The 21,415-nt window shown below is 39.3% G+C and overlaps 1 protein-coding gene across 1 annotated transcript in view; it reads right to left on the bottom strand.

The window, feature by feature from the left end:
- The window catches only part of LAMA2 (laminin subunit alpha 2), an 852,154-nt gene that overhangs the window by 534,291 nt on the left and 296,448 nt on the right, over window positions 1–21,415 (bottom strand). The window contains exons 7-8 of the mRNA XM_075863715.1: window positions 11,116–11,205; window positions 7,620–7,737 (exon numbers count right to left, since the gene is read on the bottom strand). Coding sequence (XP_075719830.1) covers window positions 7,620–7,737; window positions 11,116–11,205 — 208 coding nt within the window. The remainder of the gene's footprint in view (window positions 1–7,619; window positions 7,738–11,115; window positions 11,206–21,415) is intronic.

Genomic DNA, 21,415 nt, shown 5'->3' with positions numbered 1-21,415 from the left:
GCAATACTCCTCAACAGGTCTCTTACCCTGACGTAAGGTCACCAGCTGACTCTCGGCAAAGGCAGTTCTGTCAGTCTCGTCATAAATAAGTCCGAGGGCAGAAAAGAAACAATCAACGGAGGAAAGTTCAGGGGCGCCAGGAGCCAAGGAGAAGGCCCACTCTTGGGGCCCTTCCTGGAGCCGGGACATAATTATACCCACCCGCTGGCTCTCAGAACCTGAGGAGTGAGGCTTTAAGCGAAAGTAAAGCTTACAACTCTCCCGAAAGGAGAGAAAAGCCCTCCGGTCACCTGAGAACCGGTCGGGCAACTTGAGGTGGGGTTCAAGGGGTGCGGTGAGGGGAACTACCAAGGTAGCATCAGGCTGGTTGACCCTCTGAGCCAGGGCCTGGACCTGTAGGGAGAGACCCTGCATTTGCTGAGCCAGGGTTTCACGGGGTTCCATAATGGTGTCAGGGACCAGGGTAGACTAGGTATAGGGCTTGTGAATTTGTAATGGTGGGGGGGGTAGGGAAACGGACAAGTGAGCCCTAATCTACCCGCCACTCTGTCCCTGCCTACTTGCAACGACCCGTCCTAGACGACGGGGTACAACTGGGCGGCGGTCCCTGCGCTCAGTAAGTGCATGACAAACACGACAAACAAACAAGGGAATACAAGCAAGGGAAATGGGCAGTTGCTCGCGGAAACACCGTGAGCAACAGAGTAGTGAACGAGCCGAGTCAAGCCAGGAGAGTGCGAGGTACAAAGCGAAAAGCAGAAGAGTAGTCGGTAAGCCGGGGTCTGTATGGAGCAGGATCAAAAAGTAGCAGGAGCTGTAGCTGGGCCAGGAAACCTCAAGGAAAGAATTCACAAGCACAGATGGACAGGAAGAGCAGGCTTAAATAGACCGAGGGCGGGAGCTAGCTGAGTCTGGCCAGGTTGCGATAGGCTCTCCCACTCCTAAGCCTGCCAGCCTGAGTGGAGGAAGCTGGTGTCTGTCTCAGGGATGTACACTCAGGTGTTGACTGATTAATTCTGGGAGTTAACCCTGAAGCAGTGCCTGGCAGATCCTTTACACCGGCAGTGCGCATGTCACAGCACTTTGAGAAATAAGGAAAGAATTCTATAGTAATGTAAGTGGAATAGATCGATATGCTATCGGCATAGATTAAGGATACTGGTATACAGTGCCAAGGAGATTGCCTCTCGATATAATCTATATGGGGTAATGAACCAATTTTGTATTAAGGTAAGTGAAATAGATCGATATGCTATCGGCATAAATATAAGGTACTGGTATACACTGCTAAGGAGACTGATATTGGATATCATCTATACAGAATGGACCAAAAAATGAAAAATAATACATAATCATGTAACAATGGGGTTATTGATTGAGTTGGGAAATTGGAGAATTAAATAGGAAGGAGGTATGAGGAAAAAAGAGGGACTAGAAAATAGGAATTTATAGCCTGAGTATACAACTAAGACTCTAGATATAAAGAACCGTGTGATTAATCGTATCCTGGAGTGGTACTCACATGTAAATATATTAGATCACAGGTAAGTGGTGATAAAAAGGAGAAAGCTATGATAGTCATGTGTGCTACATGTGTGCACCCGTCATTACGGCAGCGTTGCTAGGCGACGTCAGTAAATAGTCACTGTCCAGGGTGCTGAAAGAGTTAACTGATCGGCAGTAACTGTTTCAGAACCCTGGACAGTGAATTCCGATCAGAATATAGAGTAACCTGTAAAAAAAAAAGACGTTCATACTTACCGAGAACTTTCTGCTTCCTCCAGTCCGGTCTCCCGGCCGTTGCCTTGGTGACGCGTTCCTCTCGACATCCGGCCCGACATTCCTGGATGACGTTACAGCCCATGTGACCGCTGCAGCCAATCACAGGCTGCAGCGGCCTCTGCAGCCAATCACAGGCTGCAGCGGCCTCTGCAGCCAACCACAGGCTGCCGCGTCAGGAAAGAAGGTCGGACTAGAGGAAGAAGAGGGACTCATCACCAAGACAAAGACCGGGTACGTATGAAATGCTTTTTATTTTATTTTTAATCAGCAGCCTCTTTTCTCAGTGATTGATAGAGACAAGTGGCTGCCGATTTGTATAATATTTTTGACCGGGTTCGGTCAAAACGTGTTCGGCCGAACCCGGTGAAGTTCGGATTCGCTGCGAACTGAACTTTTCCCGATGTTCGGACCGAAACCGGGTTCGGTTGTCCCGGTTCGCTCATCTCTAATGATTGGTCCTATGACCTCTTCATCTCAAAAATGAGGGCTGGTCTGTTTAGGCCCGTTTCATTGACTCCTTGTTGACCGACGCCCACTGTCATGGCGGCCCGAGGTTAAAAGAAGGGCGGATCAGCAATATGCTGTCAGTAGCCCCATTTGAACACCTATGGACGCTACGTTCGTAGCGAAACATGCCGGGGGTCTCCATTCTATGTTTTAACTTCAATGCTCTACTGACAGTTACGGCTACCTTTCTAATTTAATAATCACAGCGCACTGAAGGCGCTGTCCTAATACATGTATATCGCACCGCACTGACTGAATGCATTCTTGGCAATTTGCCACGCAAATCTCTCATTGCCAGTGAGCATTGGCTAACTTTTAATAAGTGTGATTTTTTGTTTTGGTTTATTTAATTATATTCAAATAAAAGTTATATTTTACTTTACATCATATTAGCTAGCCGGAAATAAGGGCATTTTTTGCTTAATTGCAAATCAGTTAATTTTGTGACATTGTAACACCTACTGGCTAGCAGGGTCTCCTCTTGCTTAATATATGTTGAGCCTTGAGCACGCAGCAAATGTTTTCATCCCTGCGTTCTGAGGGGCATTTGTTTTTTTCCGTCAATGAAGGAGGAGTTGTATCTTTTAATGGCACCATTGTGGGGTACATGTTATTTGGGTTTAGTTTTTACCTGTGCGGTAAAAATGATGTTAACTTTATTCTGCAGGTCATTTCGGTTACAGTGATACCAAATTGATATAGTTTTTTATGTTTTACTACTTTAGCCCAATAAATGCACTTTTAAAATAAAATCTTTTATTTTTGCGACGCCATACTCTGAGAACCATAACTTTTTTTTTGCCGTTTACAGAGCTGTGTGAAGGCTTGTTTTTTTGCTGAACAATTTGTCCTTTTCAATAGAACCATTCTGGTGTACATACAGTATATGTTATTTATCAACTGTATTGGGAGGGGGGATGCAAAATAAAACACCAATGCTGCTTTTAAAATTTACGCCATCCGCCGTGCTGCATAAATAACAAGTTACCTTCATTTTCTAGGTCGGTACAATCACAGCAAATATGTATATTTATTTACGTTTATGTTACTACTTTTGCACAATAAAAGCACATTTTATGTCACTGCATTCTGAAAGCCGTAACTTTTTATTTTTACATCGATGCAGCCCTATGTGTGCTTGTTCTTTGCAGACAAGTTATATTTTTTTAATAGAATTTTTTTGAGGTACATATAAATAAATGATTTACTTCTATGAATTTATTGGGAGGGTAATGGAAAAAATGGATTTCCACCATTGTTTTTTGCAGGGTATTTTTGTGCAGTCCACACTGTGGTTTAAATAACATGTTTATTATATGGGTTGTTATGATTGAGGCAAAACCATGTACATATTATTATTATATAGTATTTTTTTTAACACTTCGGAAAAAAAATAATATTTTTTTTACTGTGAATACCTCGTAATAAATGTTATTAAATTTTGTTTAACTTTTTTCTTTGTCCCACTAGGGGACTTCAAAATATGATCATCTGATCACTTTTAGATTGCTTTGGTATATTCAGTATACCAAAGCATTCATGCTTGTCATTGTAAAACTGAAAGGCAATCTCTTAGGCATATAGCAATGGCTTGCCTGGGGCCAATGTTATGCCCCTGGTGGCCATGGCAACCTATCGGCACCCCACGATCATGTCACGGGGCATAAATGGGTGGCCTGTGTAGCCTTTTAGATTTTGTGGTCACCACTGACCACGGCATCTAAGGGGTTAAATTACAGGGATCAAAGTTATCTATGGTCCCGGTTGTTGAAGCAGATGTTGGCTGTATATTACAGCTAGCACCTGCTGCTGATAGTGTAGGCACAGCTCCTGTGCCCGTGCCATTCACTGAGCGTACCATTATGTCCTATTCCAGTCAAACCGCAATAAGCACTAATGGTATGCCCATTAGCGTGAACAGGATAAAACTAAAATTTGCATAGGTCCCCTTTTTGTAGCCGAAACAGCTCTGACCCGTCCAGGCATTGACTCCACAAGACCTCTGACGGTATGCTGTGGTATCTGGCTGCAAGACGCTAGCAGCAGATACTTTAGTTCCTGTAAGTTACGAAGTTGTCTCCATGGATCGTATTTGTTTTTAGAGCACTTCCTAAAATAGTGATTACATCGCTCCTATCATCACACCTACACCTACCATGATAGAATCCAGCTCCCAACAGTCAGAGGGTATGAAGAAGGTTTGTTGACCGAAAACATTTATCAGTTTTCTAATCTGCTATGAAAAGCTGTGTGATCTAATTACAAATAAAACAACTACTTTTGCATTCAAGTGTGTAGAGTCTTTGAAATAGATTGTTTTTCCAGCACATCCCACAGATGCTCAATTGAATTAAAGAGGCTCTGTCACCAGATTATAAATGCCCTGTCCCCTACCTAATCTGATCGGCTTTGTAATGTAGATAACAACAGTGGTTTTTATTTTAAAAAAAACGATCATTATCGAGCAAGTTATGAACTATCTTATATTTATGCTAATTGGTTTCTTACTGCCCAAGTGGGTGTTTTTTAACTTTTGACCAAGTGGATGTTGTAAAGAGAAGTGTATTACGCTGACCAATCAGCGCCATACACTTCTCTCCATTAATTTCCATTTGTACTCACAGCACAGCGTGATCTCGCGAGATCACGCTGTGCTGTCACATACACCCACAGTAACTTTACCAAAGTGTCTTGAGAGTGAATAGACATTGCCTCCAGCCAGGATGCGATGTCTATTCACACTCCCAACACTTCGGTAAAGTTTCTGTGGGACTTACTCACACAGCTCAGCGTGATCTTGTGAGAAACTAATTAGCATACATCTAAAATTGATCATAACTTGCTAAAAAATTAGTTGTTTAAAATAAGAACCACAGTTGTTATCTACATTACAGCGCCTATCAGATTAGGTAGGGGATAGGGCATTTATAAACTGGTGACAGAGCCTCTTTAATATCTAGAGCATTTGGCCCTTGTCTTACCCATTTTTGCTGCTTCCAACACATCAACGTCAAGAACTAACTTTTTACTTGCCCAATATATCCCACCCCTTAACAGGTGCCACTGTAATGAGACGACTAATGTTATTCACTTTAGATATCAGTGGTTTTTATGTTATAACTGTACAGTCTGTGTAAGAGTATATATATATATATATATATATATATATATATATATATATACATATATATATATATATGTGTGTGTGTGTGTGTGTGTGTGTGTGTGTGTGTGTATGTATATATATATATATGTATATATAAAATGAAAAAAAGGAACTTCAGTGGTCGGGTGCAAGTCAGTCCTCCCAGGCTCAGGTTATGAGTTAAGAAGATTCCAATGGCAAAAAAAATAGAGGCAGCACTCCAATGGTATGCATATATTGTTTGTCTCATTAAAAATGAGCTATAGTAATGGCACCGGGATAAAACAAAAAAAATATTTAATTTTCCCGAATCGTATAGCTCACTCAAAGTTCTGAAAATATATATTTCGGAAAATTAAACGTCTTACATTTATTTTTAAAGAATACATCAGACTAGGGAAAATTGTAAGAAGCTTTAAGTACTAGTTTCACTTGTTGAACTTGTCCCACTGTTACAGTAGGCATTCATTGTGCTGAACTGTTATTACTATATTGTATTACAGCTCCAAAAGTTTTTTTTCCAAGAGAAAAACATATATGTGTCTCCTTGAGATCTCTAAACAATGAAATAAAGCAACATATTTTGACCTTTACCTGTAGTCCACATTGTTCTCTTTATTTGTTCCCTGTGGCAGAGGTTACTTATTACTAGGAACTCCTGCTCACATATTATTGCAAGTTCTCCATTGTCAGGCAATCGCTGAGACATTTCGGCAACATTTATTCAGTAGTTTGTGCTTACTTTGAAATATTTTATTGCAGGGTTGGAGCACTTTGCTATTTAACAACTGTTATTTAACAAATCCTCCCACATATATTGGGTCTTGCAATGACATTTTTTTTATAATGGCTTTTTACCATTGTATTTGACCGGAACATAATAGTATATACTTTTTTGTATCACTGAGCCACATTCTTTTTTTCAAGAGCTAGAAGAGTTTCATTTTATGCTATATTTTTTTACGTTCATTTTTTAACAAGCTTTTAAAGCAATAGATCAGGGGTTTCAGGGGATGTACAGGATACATAAATAGATCAATGAGACTTTTTTATTATAATAACTATAGTTTTAAATGACAATAAAAATATCATAATATTATCGTAGGTTTTTATCCTGTTACTGGTCATATTATATTTGTTGCGGTCCTGTGGTACTTTTATCTTGTCTTGTTATAAGAAATTTGTTTATTTTTGACCATGATTTTTACAGAAGTATTAACAACATGCTAGCTTTACACTCTGTTCATACTGCTGTTTTTCCTTTTCTATCTTGCGTTCTGGCATTTTTGAGGGCAAGAATAGTGCAGTCTACAACACCAACCTTCCTGTCAACACTAATGACAGAATCCTAATTCTTAATTACAAATTAGGATTTGTTGAGATTTCTACAAAAACAGATCAATCATACAGTAGCAACAACGTGGAATCTAGTTGTTCTCTTTCCTACCTTTGGCAATAGTGGTGGTAGCATTCACAAGAATGTGAACATCCTTCATGATCACCTCTGGTACCTGGGCCTGTTGGCAGGCAGACACTCAAATTCATAGACCACTAGTGTGGTGCAACAACCGCGTTAGTGCGCCATCCACTCCCCCTTCTCATAGGACATGAAATTAAAAAGAAGTACATTCACCATACCGCTTCTCTTCTCCTCTCCTCTCTGTGTTCCCTGAGGCGCCCTTGGTATACCACGGCTTATACAAGGTCCATATACAATGCAGCACTCAATATCCTGAGTGTTGGGTCACATACAACGTCCTGACGCTGCCCGGCATCAGTTTGTTGGATGTGCTGCTGCAAGCTGCAGCATGATGGGACGTGGAGGAGAGAAGAAGAGCGGTGAGGTGAGCATACATTTTTTTTAATAGTCTAATAGGGATGTATGGGTAGTTTGATGTGAGAGGGGATAATCTGATCTGGGAGGGTAAGATACCGGTCTCTACCTTGCTATGCCCCACAGAGTAATGTCTGCACCAGCTCAGAGCTGACATACATTTCTGCTATAATTGACACCAGTTTCATTGCGTAAATGACAATAAATTTGTCTGGCTACTGTGGCCACGTCTCCTGTCACAGAAGTGGCGAGCGCGATGTGAAAACGCCGATAAATAAAGGCTGATATATGCCTCCCATGGACTAAGAATATTTTTGACAACACAGAATATATTGAGTATTGTACACTTACGTTCACATTCATGCTTTGTGAGAAAAGTTCCAGCAAGCCAAGGCTTTTGGTGGAACCCAGGACAGCATCTCTCACAGCTGGCACCACATGTATTGTGTTCACATTCACAGGATGATTTCTTAACATAAAAAAAGCAGCATGTTAAATTATTGCAAGCATTTAAAAATTAAAATTAAAAAAAAGGCTAGTTACAAGAGTTTGAAAAGCTTGGAGGTGCCAAACTGAAAATTCTTATCTATTATTAAGAAAACGAATCTAAATGAACAATTCGTTAAAGTGACAGAACCTTTTTTTTTTTTTTGCAAGCGTTAGAAATTGTACACCGGGAATGCTGTGTAGTATCACATGTTTATGGCAGCATTAAAGAAAACCAAGCTGAAAAATTGGCATGCTATGTGTGCCTTCAATGTTACACTAATACTGGCCATTTTTTACCTCTATTGTACATTTTAGTTACAGAGTTGGTAATATTGATAAATACTGAATTCCATTTAAAAGCATACATCTTCAAGTCAATGTTCACCAAACAAAGTCATGATTAAGAGATTCATTTTTTAATAAATCTTTCCTGTGGTTGTGCTGTGCTGATTAGTTTCTTAATATGTCTTCATACCAGTCGGAGATTAATTTTTCTAATCGTGCGCTCCATATCCCCTGCATAGACATAGGGGGGGGGGGGGGTTTCAAGCTGCTGGCGCACAACATACATACGCTATAATGTTTGACTTTTCTCGCCAGTTTTCAAAAGTGGCAAAAAAAAATTGGGAGCGGGGTTAATCTGGAAGGGCATTGCCAACAACTTTTATAAAATGGTATTATTTCTAAACCCAGAAAATTGTGAAAATTTTGGTCTAAATCTACGTCTGCTCATAGATAGTCTAAGATGTGGCAAATTTATTAAGAATGGTGCACCTTTTAATAACTTTCTGCATATTTTACTCCAACAAACTTCAATTTGTTTGGCGTATGAAATGCCAGTGTTAAATCCTCACAAAGTTAAATAATACAATTCTAGCTGCCTGCGGCCACTACTAGGTCGAGCTTGCTCCATGTTGCTTATACATTGATCTCAATAGTAAAACATTATGAAGTAGAAATAAATCAGAATGCTGATCCTAAAAATGGCATGGTATCAGAAGGCAAACATTTACTTGAAGACATATTCTTATGTATAACACTTGTGAAAGCAGAACAAGAGAAATGTCAAAGAATAATGAAGTGAAATGCAATTCTTATGTGCCATCAATTGAAATGTTTAATTATTCAAAAAAAATTATTGCATAAAGCACACATTATTAAAAGATACAAATTAATTAACATAATCAGCCTGTCATTTCTCAGAATATTCTTCTGACTGTTAAATCAGGCAAAATAAACCACAAAATGTCTTCTTAATTTTTATAATGTGATAAAAAAACGCTAAAGCTAAAAAAAAAAAAGAGATAAATGACTAAAATATTTATCTTTGACATATAATGGACTCTCAATATACTCTAAATTGTTTGTGTGTGTGTATTTATTTGTTCAGGAAGGGCAGCAAACCCAAAAAAGTTGTGATGAACTTTTCACCACATTGGGTTAGATCACTGAGTCAATGGAAACTGTCAGAACGGTGAATTGCAGATGCTAAGACGCTAATTATAATTTACAAATAGACTATTCTTACTGTTATAAACAACATTGTCAATCTCTAACCATGGGATTCCATATGTGCAACTAAAAGTATGCGCAAGAACTGACAGCTAAGTTCTTGTACGGGCACATCTAATTTTAAGAGTTGGCAGCATTAACTGCAACAGTCTTCTGGAGACTAAGGCCACGTTCAGACGTGGCGGAATTGCTGTTTTGTACATTTGTTTCTATACATTTTTAGGAAACTTAGTTCAGACGTTGCGGAAAATAACTGGGCGGAATTTAGGCAGCGTTGCAGAATTTCCCCTCCGCAGCATGCTCATTATGTTGTGTAGAAGCAGCGGAATTTCACTGCGGATTTCAGCCTTTGCAATGCAAGAACTGAAATCTGTGGTAAATTCGCTGTGATAGCTGCAACTTCTGAATTGAACCTGTCAAATATCCAAATGTTGGTGCAGATTCGTTTAGTAATTGCCCAGAATCTGCACCAACATTTTCAGCGGAAAAATTGTGTCTTGGCATGCGCAGTTAAATGGACTTGATCATTTCTAAGTTCATTGACATGCGCAGTGGAGTAAATCCAGCACTTGTTCATTTCTTCACAGTTTGAGCCATGCTCATGCGCCGCATTAACCATCCTATTGGATAAATAGGGAGGCTTTTCACTGGACGATGCATTAATCCATCAATCTGGAGAGGGGCTTGACCCTCCGGAACGGTTCTGATTGGCCTAATATAGTGACTCTTCCCCATGACGTCAACAAAAGTCTATAAATAGGGGAAGTTTGACGATCGCCGCCATTGGCCCCTAAACTCCAAAAGACACTACATATATATATATAGCGAAACGTGTCAGGGTAGCTAACCAAGTTTTAATACAATGTCATATTCTGGCAGCTATATAGAGTCTCTTACTAGATAAAGCGGGCTGCATCTGCTGATTCTGATAGCAAGGAATTCGATGTAACCTGTGACAATGCAGTACTAGTCAGACATTTATCTTCTACAATTCACCATTCTGCCAGTTTGCATTGACTCTTTTAACAAACAACTGTGTAGTTTGTTTTTGTTACTGCATAAGGTTAAGTTTTAATAAAGTATTGGTATAAAATGGGTAGTTGGGAAATACGTTTTTTTTTTGCCTTTTGGCAATTAGGTATTGTAATTGTTCATTTTCACCTGCGAACTACCAAGGACCTCCTATGTGTTTGTTAAAATTTTGATTAATGACCTCAACTCACAGCATCACAGCTCCCTATGACCAGGACAGTCAGGCCATATTAAGGGTCAGGCTGGTCAGGCTAAGACTCACGGCCATAATAAGGGAGCGTATGTGGGAATCAGCAAGAATATATGTCAGCTGAACAATCATTCGACCGGCAGCTAACTAAAGTGTATGGCCAGACATAGACCCTTATCTTTGGGCTGAACATCACAAACATGAGTGTATATGTTATAGATGGAAGTTACATTTCGCCGATGTAAACCGAATCCATCAGTGAGCTGTGCTGTTGGCTCATGTGAGCTTCTGACACAATATAACCCCAACCCCACAGAGGAGCCACTGTCAGCTGAGCCATCAGTCCAGCTCATTGATGGATTTGGCTTACAGCAGCGTTATGTAGCTTCTATATATAGCTAGGAGACATAGAAGCTGCAGCGCTATAATGAAATAAAATGTTTAATAAATGGATATTAGAAAAACTTTTAAAATCACAATACACATGCATTACATGAAATAAGTCTTCAGAGGTCTACAGAAGTTCTAATGCTTTAAATTATACATTGTATAGGAGTTTTACCATAATATAAGAAAAAATGTATTATTAATATGTGGTATATTGTATTATACAAATTTACTCACATTCGTTTTCGGATCCCATGGACAAGCCCTTGCATGACCATAGCAGATGCACATTCCACCCACAGAAATATCTTTTATAGAGTAGAAGTACTGAAAAAAAAAGAAAAGACATATGATTGTTTGGTAAACAACATATGCTACAATATGATTTCATTTACTCTAATTCTACAGTTTTAATATGCGTCACTTCCAGTGTACCCGAGTAAATAATGGATAGTGATCTGTGGACTATCTTTAGTCAGCTAACTGAAACACTGGCAATTTTTTAACACTTGGGACCTCAGCACGAAGATGAATCTTTTACTTTATTATCAGAATTACAATGGCAACCCAGAATGTGAATATAAAATAATTTCTACCCAAAATGTTGAAAATGGCCACATATCAGTGAATCAAGAGTAATAGCAATAGCCAAAGTGTTGCAATGATGTTTGTTTTACTTACAGAGGTATTTGCATATACTTTTTTTGTGAGGAAGCCGTTTTGACAGCAAGTACAGCCATCTTGGTTGCTGTTATTGAATCAGTCTATCAGAAACTGATAGGAAAACGATCACTTTGTTACTGATTGATAATGTTAACAAAATTACAGTTAATTAATTTCTGAGAAGCCGGCAGCGGTAATAACCAATATGGCTGCACTTCCTCTTGCCACTTTTTCAAAAGGGCTGCTGCAACAATAATTCCAATACCTCTGTATGTAAAACAAATATAAATATTAGACTTTGTTTATAGCTGTAACCTGCCATTTACTAATATACAGGTATAGTATGAATGTGTTTAAGCTTTAGGTAAAAATCCTTTAAAGAAAAAGAATACTAACAAACATGGAAAACTAAAAGTCATGTAAATATTTAGGTGGACATGCGTTTTAAAGGAAAGAACACTGTCATACTATCATATGAGCTACACAATCTGAGACATTACACAAAGTATTTATGACTGACCCCAAACCTTGATGCCGGATTATGCAAATATAAAATTATTCATATGAAAATGCCTTGGACAGGATATGGACGACAGATTCTGGCAAACAAGGAAGAGAACCAGTTGAATTGCTATGACCCTGTTAAGCTGGTGCTTTGGAAGGTTGAATGCAGTATCAATAAATTCCATCAGTAATATGGATCAGTGAACCTGTTCTTGAAGACTGATTTATTACCATTTATTCTGCCTGCCCTTTATATGCTCCTCATTCACATTGCACAGAACAGTGACAAATACACAAACCTTCGACAGAGACAGAACTGTAATCACTAAGTTAAATGCCCAGTTCACCGTCTAACAAATCAGAAGAAGCTTTATTTGCAGTGATGGATTTTCATACAGAACTGTAATGCATTCTGATATTGTTCTATACTCAGAGTACTAAACTTTAAACATTAAAACAAAGACAACCATGAAAACAAAGCAGGAGCATACCTAGATTTGCCTTTTAATGGGACAAAGATTCAGTTTAATGTCTTCCGCTAAACTACTAACTTAATGGACAGCATTATGTCCCCCCATAGAGGGTCTTAACTAGTGGTGTCAAAAAATAAAATAAAACAAAATTAATACTCACCGAGCCTACATTCCCCTACGATCCACAACTTCAGAATGGGCACACAGGTGACGGTGAGTGACGTCACCAGTTGTGCCCATCCACTACACTCACACTCTGCTGACGTCTATTACAGGTATATAGCACAGATATTTGCATCCCCTCATATTGCCAGTGGAGGGAAAGAGTATTCTGTAAGTCATGGTCACATCTTTTTTTTATGAATGCTGGCGATGATCACATTAGTAGTCAACTACCCTATAGTTTCCGTGAAAAAAAAAAAAGAAACTTTACTGAACAGAAACAAACGGAAACCAACCGCAACAGAAGCATTACCATTGAAATCAAGGGTAATAAAAACGGAAACCATAGTTTCCGTTCGGCTTTCGATTCATCTGCTCCTTTAACGGAATGGATGAACGGAAACCCCAAACAGAATCTGACAGTTGTGTGAACAGGCCCTTTATTATTATTATTTTTTTTGTTACATTTTTATTCTAAAAAGGATCGCTGTGATCAAAACTATGCATTGTAGTACAGTCTATGAGAGATGTTCATGAATTACAAGCCGACGTGGATAAACTGATTGTTTTGGCTTGCCAAATGAGATTCCACTTGCCAAATGAGATTCAATAGAGATAAATGTAAAGTTAGACATCTGAATATTCTGCATGCACCATATGTCCTAGAGGGAGCTAGACTGGGAGAGTCACTTGTTAAGGATCTGGGTGTACTTGTAGATCATAGACTAAATAACAGCATGCAATGTCAATCAGCTGCTTCTAAGGCCAGCAGGATAATGTGTGGTATTAAATGAGGCATTGGCTCACGGGACAGGGATATAATATTACCACTTTACAAAGCATTCGTGTGGCCTCATCTAGAATATACAGTTCAGTTCTGGGCACAGGTTCATAAAAAGTTGAAGTTGGAAAAGGTACAAAGAAGAGAAACAAAACTGATAAGGGTCATGGAGAATCTTAGTTATAAGGAAAGATTAAAGGAATTCAATTTATTTAGTCTTTAGAAAAAAATATCTAATTGGGGACATGATAATTATAAATTTGCATACGTTTATACATGGCTCTTACAAAATATATGGTAAAAAGTGGTTCCACCAATATCCCCTCAAAATACAAAGGGGCATTTCCTCTGTATGAAGAAAAGATTGTTCAATCTCCAAAGACGTCAAGCTTCTTTTCTGTAAGAGCGGTGAATTTGTGTTCAAGAAAGGCTTAGATGATCTATTGAAACAAAATAACCTCAACACTTATGTAAATGTTGGAATGTTATTCCAGTCTGGTCTACACTTGGGATCTGAAAGGAATTTTCCCTTTTAGGACAGCTTGGCTCATGATGGTTTTGTTATCCTTTCTCTGGAACAGTAGATAGAAACAAAATTCTAGATCTAACTCTACCTTCTACCCTGGTTGAACTTGATGGACACATGGCTTGTTTCAACCGTAGAAACAATATAACTAAACAAAAATTACTACGCCAGTAAAAAAACCTCTAGTGCCATAGAAAAGGACTATCAACATTGCGCGACAGCAAACTTACATGAAGAGGTTTGCTATGTAGGGTAGGCATTCCTATAAGTCCCCGAAATCCCTTGATCTTCACATTAGCTAAAGAAAGTCAATAGGTATATTCCGGCCTGAGGACAAATCTACAGTTGAAAGCTGTGCCAATGACAGGGGGCCGTCTACCGGGGATCCTGATGCAAGTGCCCTATTGGCCTTATGGTTAAAGTGGCCCCGGTCTCCAGCTGTAGAGATGTAAGACATCACTGTTGGAACACACTAACTATATGCAGCAAGGAAATGTAAATAGAGGACACATAACTAAAAAGGACAGATCTTAGCAACTTAGTAACAGGCTAAACTTCTCTTCGTTTCCATAGCAATTTCTATTTGATACTTTTTGCAAATGATGTTAGGATAAACATCCTCCGCCTCCTCATCACGTGCACTGTTAGGAGAAGAGAGTGAACGAGCGTCAAAAAGCTCGGCCGTCACTCGTATCACATCCAAGTGCTGTACTCGGCCCCATAGACTTCTATGTGAGTCGTGCGGCCAGGGGAACGGCCCAAAATAGGGCATGTTCCATTTTTTGACGTCCCCGTTTAAATGTGAATAGCCCCGTGTGAATAGCCCCATTTGGAGTCTATTGCTTCTACAGCGGCCCTGTGATGGCTGTTCAAAGAACGACCGTCACACGGCCGAGAATCCCTGTCGTGTGAATAGGGCCTCAGCAGTCTACAACCACAGATGATGGAGCAACAGGAAGGAGTCTTGCAGCCTTAAAGAGAACCTTTCACTAGCCCATACATGTGCAGTTGAGCGCACCATGTTTTAGGCGCTGCTGCACAGACCCTGGGGCACTTTAAACGACGAGTGTCGCGGAAATTTTTTTCTTATATCAATTTGCTTTTAGTGTTTTATTTAAAAAAAAATCTTTATTTGTGTGTTTGTGTTTAACTTTTTTTTATTTTTTCACTTTTTCTTGTCCATGGGGGCTGCCATTTTTTTTTCCATCTCTGTATGTGTCGATTAACGACACATACAGACATGGAATACGGCACAAACAGTCCCATAGTGAATGCGAACGGGGCCCGTTCCATCCACTATGCTGTATGCCGTCTGTGTGGGAACGGCGCATGCGCCGCTCCCACACAGTCCAAATTGAAGGTCTTCGGCCGAGCGACGTCCGGCGCCATTTTCTTGTGGACCGGAAGCCGCGGCCGGACAGTAAGATTACTACTTCCGGTCTTGTGCACTTGGAGCGGAGGGAGCAGACGGAGCGGACGGACCGGAGTGAGCGGCGGCCGCAGGAGCAGGTAAGTTAGGTCTGTGTATGTACGTGTTTTACTGTGTGTTTACTACTGTATGTTAACCTACTACACTGTGTGTTAGCTCAAAAAATGATGACACACAGTGTAGGAGGTTTGACCGTTCAATCCCCTCCTTTCTCCTGGCACTAGCCAGGATAAAGGAGGGGGGATTCTGTGAGCTCACTAGAGCGAGTAAGTTTTCTAAAATTTTGCAGCATAAAGCAATGTGGTTGCTTTACCACATGCCAATGGGAATTGCTCCATCTAGTGACCAGCACTGGGAAATGTTATAAATTAGAATCTAATTTATAATATTTCCTGACTCGTGAAAAAATGCAAAAAATTAGGACAATGTTTAATCACTTATACACTAACTGTTTAACTAAAAAAAAAAAAAATCTCTTGCGACACATTCCCTTTAAATTACCTGCCTAGCCGCCTCCGTTTTTGAGATACAGGCGCCGTTATATTTGGCGCCCGATATGTAAATGTATGGGCTAGTGAAAAGTTCTCCTTAAATACCAGCAGTTAACCCCTTCACAGAGAGTTATCTATCTTAGCTACACTACACTAGACAACCAGGGATTTTATCATTAACCTCTTTACTGCCCTAAATCACTAGAGATGTTAGTATTTTCAGTGCCCTATTGCACCAGGGATATTACTGTTAACCTTTTTACTTCACTAGGGATGTTACCCATCGCCGCAGGGAAAAATAAAACTGTCCGGCCATTTACATTCAATATTTATTTTAAATATGAGGAGATGTAAGTTTCAAGTATTTGGGGAGAAGGGAGCCTTCTGTAGTCAAAAAATTATTACAAAGGTGTACATACTCTTTAAGGCAGGCACGGATTAGTGTAATTTACCTGGGTGAGTGAGGATCTCTTCAAGACTGCTTTTCAAATGGAGTTAACCCATTTAGACCGATTTACTGTGTTAAAACTCTTAGCTAACATTTTTTGTTGTTAAGATTTTAATGAGAATATTCAAGGGACAATCCGGCTAAAACGAAACTTTCCCATGTATATCATTATGGTAATCCATGTGTCAGTCTCACACCTGTTATTTTTCTTGTATCAGACTGGGATGGTTGCTCAGCAGCAGTGTGAATCAGGGTCGGTGACACGCTTTCTTTACTTGATTCTATGGAGATTTATGTGTCATCCATCACAGGCTTCATCTTCCTATAAAACACTAGTTTTGCACTGTGGGGGGGGGGGGGACAGAAACTTCTATCATCCGCTCCCACTGACACTTAGATATCTTCCTGTCACACAGGTATAATGTAGAAGAATATAGGGCGGGCAGCCTCCCTGTCTGTATACTTATGGTTTCTCAGCTTGTTTAGGAGAATATAGAGAGAATGAAACGTCACTGTCTGTTATGGTGAAATAAAATTTGTTGACACTTTTTGATACCTTGAAACAACATGTGCAGCGGTCTCTCTATTTTTTTATGGTCTTTAACTGGTCATGTGATGCTGTGCTGAAAAATCATGGGATTGATAGCAGAGCAGAGAGGAAGAGAAAGCTGGGGAAATCTAACAATCAAGTTGGAGACTTTTTTAAAGCACAGACAAGGCAGCCGTTCAAAAATTAAGTCCAGTATACATAAAAGAAGTGTAGAGTGTGGTATACAGTCAGGTGGAGAATGGAAAGTTATGTTTCCACTGGAGGTCTTCTAGTGACCAGTCTATTATAGGCCCTAATTTTTCCTTCGTTTTCTATAGTCGTATTCAAAGAACTATAACTTTTTTATTTTTCGATCGACACAGCTGTATGAGGACTTGTTTTTTTGCCGAACTAGTTGTACTTTTTAATGGCATCATTTTGGGGTACATATAATTTTTTGATTAACTTTTATTAACTTTTTTTGGGGGGAATAGAAAAAAAAAACTAATATTCTGACATTGTTCTAAGCGGTTTAAATTCCCGCCATTCACTGTGCGACGTAAATAACACATTACCTTTATTCTATGGGTCGGTACGATTACAACGAGACCACATGGTTTTTTATGTTTTATTGTGACTTTTGCACAATAAAAACACTTTTGAACGAAATTTTTTTTTTTTTTGGATCGTCACGTTCCAAGAGCCGTAATATTTATATTTTTCTGTCAATATAGTGATATGAGGGCTTGTTTTTTGCGGGACAAGACATGGTTTTGATTGATACTGTTTTGGGGTACATGGGACTTATTGATTAACTTTTGTTATGACTTTTGTTGGGTAATGGAAAAAAATAGCAATTTTGCCATTGCTTTTTGCGTTTTTTTTTTACGGTGTTCTCCTTGCGGTTTATATTACATATTAACTTTATTGTTTGGGTCATTACAGTCGCGGCAATGCCATATATGTGTACTTTTATTTATTTTATACACTTTTACTAAATAAAACCGCTTTTTACTGTAATTTTTATTAATAATTTTTATTTCACATTACTTACTTATTTTTTTAGTCCCACTAGGGGACTTTACTATGCGATCTTTAGATCATTGCTATAATGCTTTGGTATACTTAGTATACCAACGCATTATTGCCTGTCAGTGTAAATCTGACAGGCAATCTATGAGGACGTGCCTCCAGCATATCCTAATAGGCATATGCCCAGGGCAGACCTGGGGCTTTTATCAGGACTCTGGCTGCCATGACACCCCATCGGAGGTCCACAATTTTATTTGCGGGCCGCCGATGGGTGAGCAAGGGAGCTCCCTCCCTCTGTAAACAAGTTAAAAAGAGAGACCGCTGCATTTAACGGGTTAAGCGGCCGCGATCAAAGTAAACTTCAATCGTGGCCATTGGAGTAGGAGCCCGGCTGTCATTAGTCCGTCCAGGACTTAGGCCTCATGCACACTGCAGGGCCCGTAATCACGGTCCGCGATTGCCACGGGCCGCATTTTCGAGCCGTGTTCCATTACTACAAAGTATAAATAAAATACGAAAAGTAGGAAATGCTCCTTAATTCCCCTTTCTACATCACGGACACCTATCTGTAGCGATACGGAAAGGTGTCCACAGACAATAGAACCGGGTGGGTTCGTAATTATGGAACGTATTACGGTCCACAATTTCAGAGATTTTTTACGGTCGTGTGCATGGGGCCTTAGACTGGGCCGCCGTGAAAAGGTGACGGCCTAACCTAAGGCCTGTTAGTGACCGACATGAAAAGGTATATTGGTGGTCACTAAGGGATTAATATACAAATTAAATAATTTGTCAAGTACACCATGCTGCCATAAAAAGGACAGCATGTAATAGATGTACATCACTGTATTGGTTGGGGAACTTTGTATTTAAATGTATATGGACAAAGATGTAAAATAATACTGTAGCAATATTATAGTCAATAGCCAAATGAGTAAGCTTGACTCATAACTGGGAACTCGCACCAGAAGCAGGTCTGAGGTTTTTACAATATTCTTTAACACAATCATTTTCCTCTAAAATGTATTCCTTTCTGCATTTGTTCTCGTCCGATCATAAATTGGCTTTATTCTGGATTGAAGGAATCAATTATATGTATCAATTGATTTTCCTGAAATTTTCTTCCCACGAGTCTGCCTGCTAGATCTCATAGGTTTGGTGGTCTATACAGTATAAACTATTTTTCTATAGAATGTTGTTATTTTGTGCATGGGAGGTTATAATATAGCTTTGGAAATCTGCCAGAAGTCCCTAACCAGCATTTGGTTAACTTTTATGTATCTCTTTATGAATGGTTATATAGGAGCGAACATCCAGAACATTTTACAAAATATAGTCACTAGATTTCAGTGACTAGTCATTTTGGTAGATTTCAGATTCAAAAGATATGGCAGCAACAGGTCCTAGAACCTATGATTCTACACTGCTGGCTTGAGATGCAATATGGTTATGGGAAGTCCCCACAGTGTGTCTGGTTGTTTATGAGATATGCATTACTGTGCTCATTACTGACAATTCCTGATACTACTTACTTTGATTTGTACTGCTTATTGCCCCCAAATGGACTGCCATAAGCAATGTCCAAGCTTTTTTCCAATTTCAGAAAATCTTTAGATTTTTGGGACATTTAACGTAGTTATGTTACTTTTGAAAGGGACGAGTCGAAACAAATAATTTTTTATTTAGCAGTAATGTGGCCAATGCATGTGCAAAGACATGGTGGTTCTTAATCAATAGGCCACAGGCTCCAAGGTAAAACTGTATTAGGCTTGAGGTGTTTACAGGAACATTTCCCAAAAACGTTTAATGACATGAATGTCATCATTCTGGAGATCCCGCACCCTCAATGTGGCTGTGGAAAACAGTTTGGCTATTTTTGACCCCCATTCATGTCTATAGAGCGGGATAGTGCATGCTCATAATACTCTCTAGCCAAGAATGATGGCTAAGAGCCCTTATTTTTGGCAATGATGAGATCCCTATAGGTTAGACCCCCACATACTTACCTTTATTTTGATTGATTTTAGAAATGTAAAAAAAAAGGGTTCCTCAAGCATTTTCCAAAATATCACACACCGTCAATTTCTTTGAATTTGAACGCATTCATAGTTCTATCAATGTATTAATTAACTGATTTAAAATATAGTCAAGATAGAGTCATAGACAGATAATCTCATACATTTTTCTATGTTATCTACATTTATCTATATTGCAATATGATGATTTCTGTTACGATAACCACTCACTTCACACATGACTTGGATGCAACTGTAAAGGGATACTCCACTTTCAACTCTCACTCTCAGACATCTCTATCGCATTAGGCTAATAATGAATTAGGCGCACTCCAAAACCAGCTAACACTTTCACAGAAAACACTGCCACCACTTGCAGTATAAGGCCCTGTTCATGCGGAAACCATGCCAGAAACCTCGACGGAAACCGCGCCCAAAAACACCTCCCATTGATTTCAATGGGAGGTGGAGGCCCTTTTTTCCCGCGAGTGGCATTTCGGACATTTCTTCGGGCATTTCCGTCTCTGACCTCCCATTGACATCAATGGGAGGAAGAGAAAGCGGTTGTTGCTCTATTTTTTGCCCGCGGTGCTCAATGGCTGCGGCCGAAATACGTAGCTGAAAACAGTGCAGGTAGGTCAAAATCTGCCTCAAAATTCCGTCAGGAATTTTGAGGCAGATTTTTCTACCTGCAAAAAACTTTTTGTGAACAGGGCCTAAGACGTCCTTCAAACCGTAGTATTGACTTATGTTGTCTTCTGTTGGAGGCATATTTCAGGAGGGCTTTTTTTTATTTGAAATTTTTTTTTTTTCCCCTAGTAGTTGCAATTTTTACTGCAGAAAAATATTTTTCGATTTGCAATTTGTTGCAGATTTTTCGTTCCCCATTGTACTCAATAGGGCAAGTCTGCAGCAAGTGCGCAACCATTTTTTTTAATCCGCAGCATGTAAATTTATGCTGCGGATTAAAAAATATGCACTGCAGGTCAATTGTGGCGTGGAAATTTTCTGCAGTGCGTGGATGAGATTTGTTAAATGTCATCTCCTTTGTTGATACTGTAATATGCTGTGGTTTTTCTGCCCGCAAATCCGGACAGAAAATCTGCCGCAATTAAACTACATGTGAACATAGCCTCTGGATCCAATAAAACAAATTTTTTTTTTCCGTTTAGGTAGCTATTGTCATTCAACTGTGTTCTGAGTCTCCACTGCACCCATGGGAAAATCCCATGACAGTGTTTAGAGGATCAGATCAGAAAGATCCATTAATTCAAACCCCAAAGATTTTAATCTTTAACTATAGAAATTTCAAAGAATATTTGAATAAAATTATTATTCAGAAATCACCTTACCTGAACTTCTACTGAGTTCTATGTAAGAATTTTGTGAACGCTGAGTTTCATTTTTTAATGGTTCCCACAGAGCTACAGTTGCAACCAATTATAAAACTACATGCATTTAACTAGTTTTTATTTACATTGTAA

Source organism: Rhinoderma darwinii, chromosome 4 (genome assembly GCF_050947455.1).
Source record: "Rhinoderma darwinii isolate aRhiDar2 chromosome 4, aRhiDar2.hap1, whole genome shotgun sequence".
In the NCBI taxonomy this organism is placed as follows: domain Eukaryota; kingdom Metazoa; phylum Chordata; class Amphibia; order Anura; family Rhinodermatidae; genus Rhinoderma; species Rhinoderma darwinii.
This window is presented reverse-complemented; position numbering and strand designations above follow the sequence as displayed.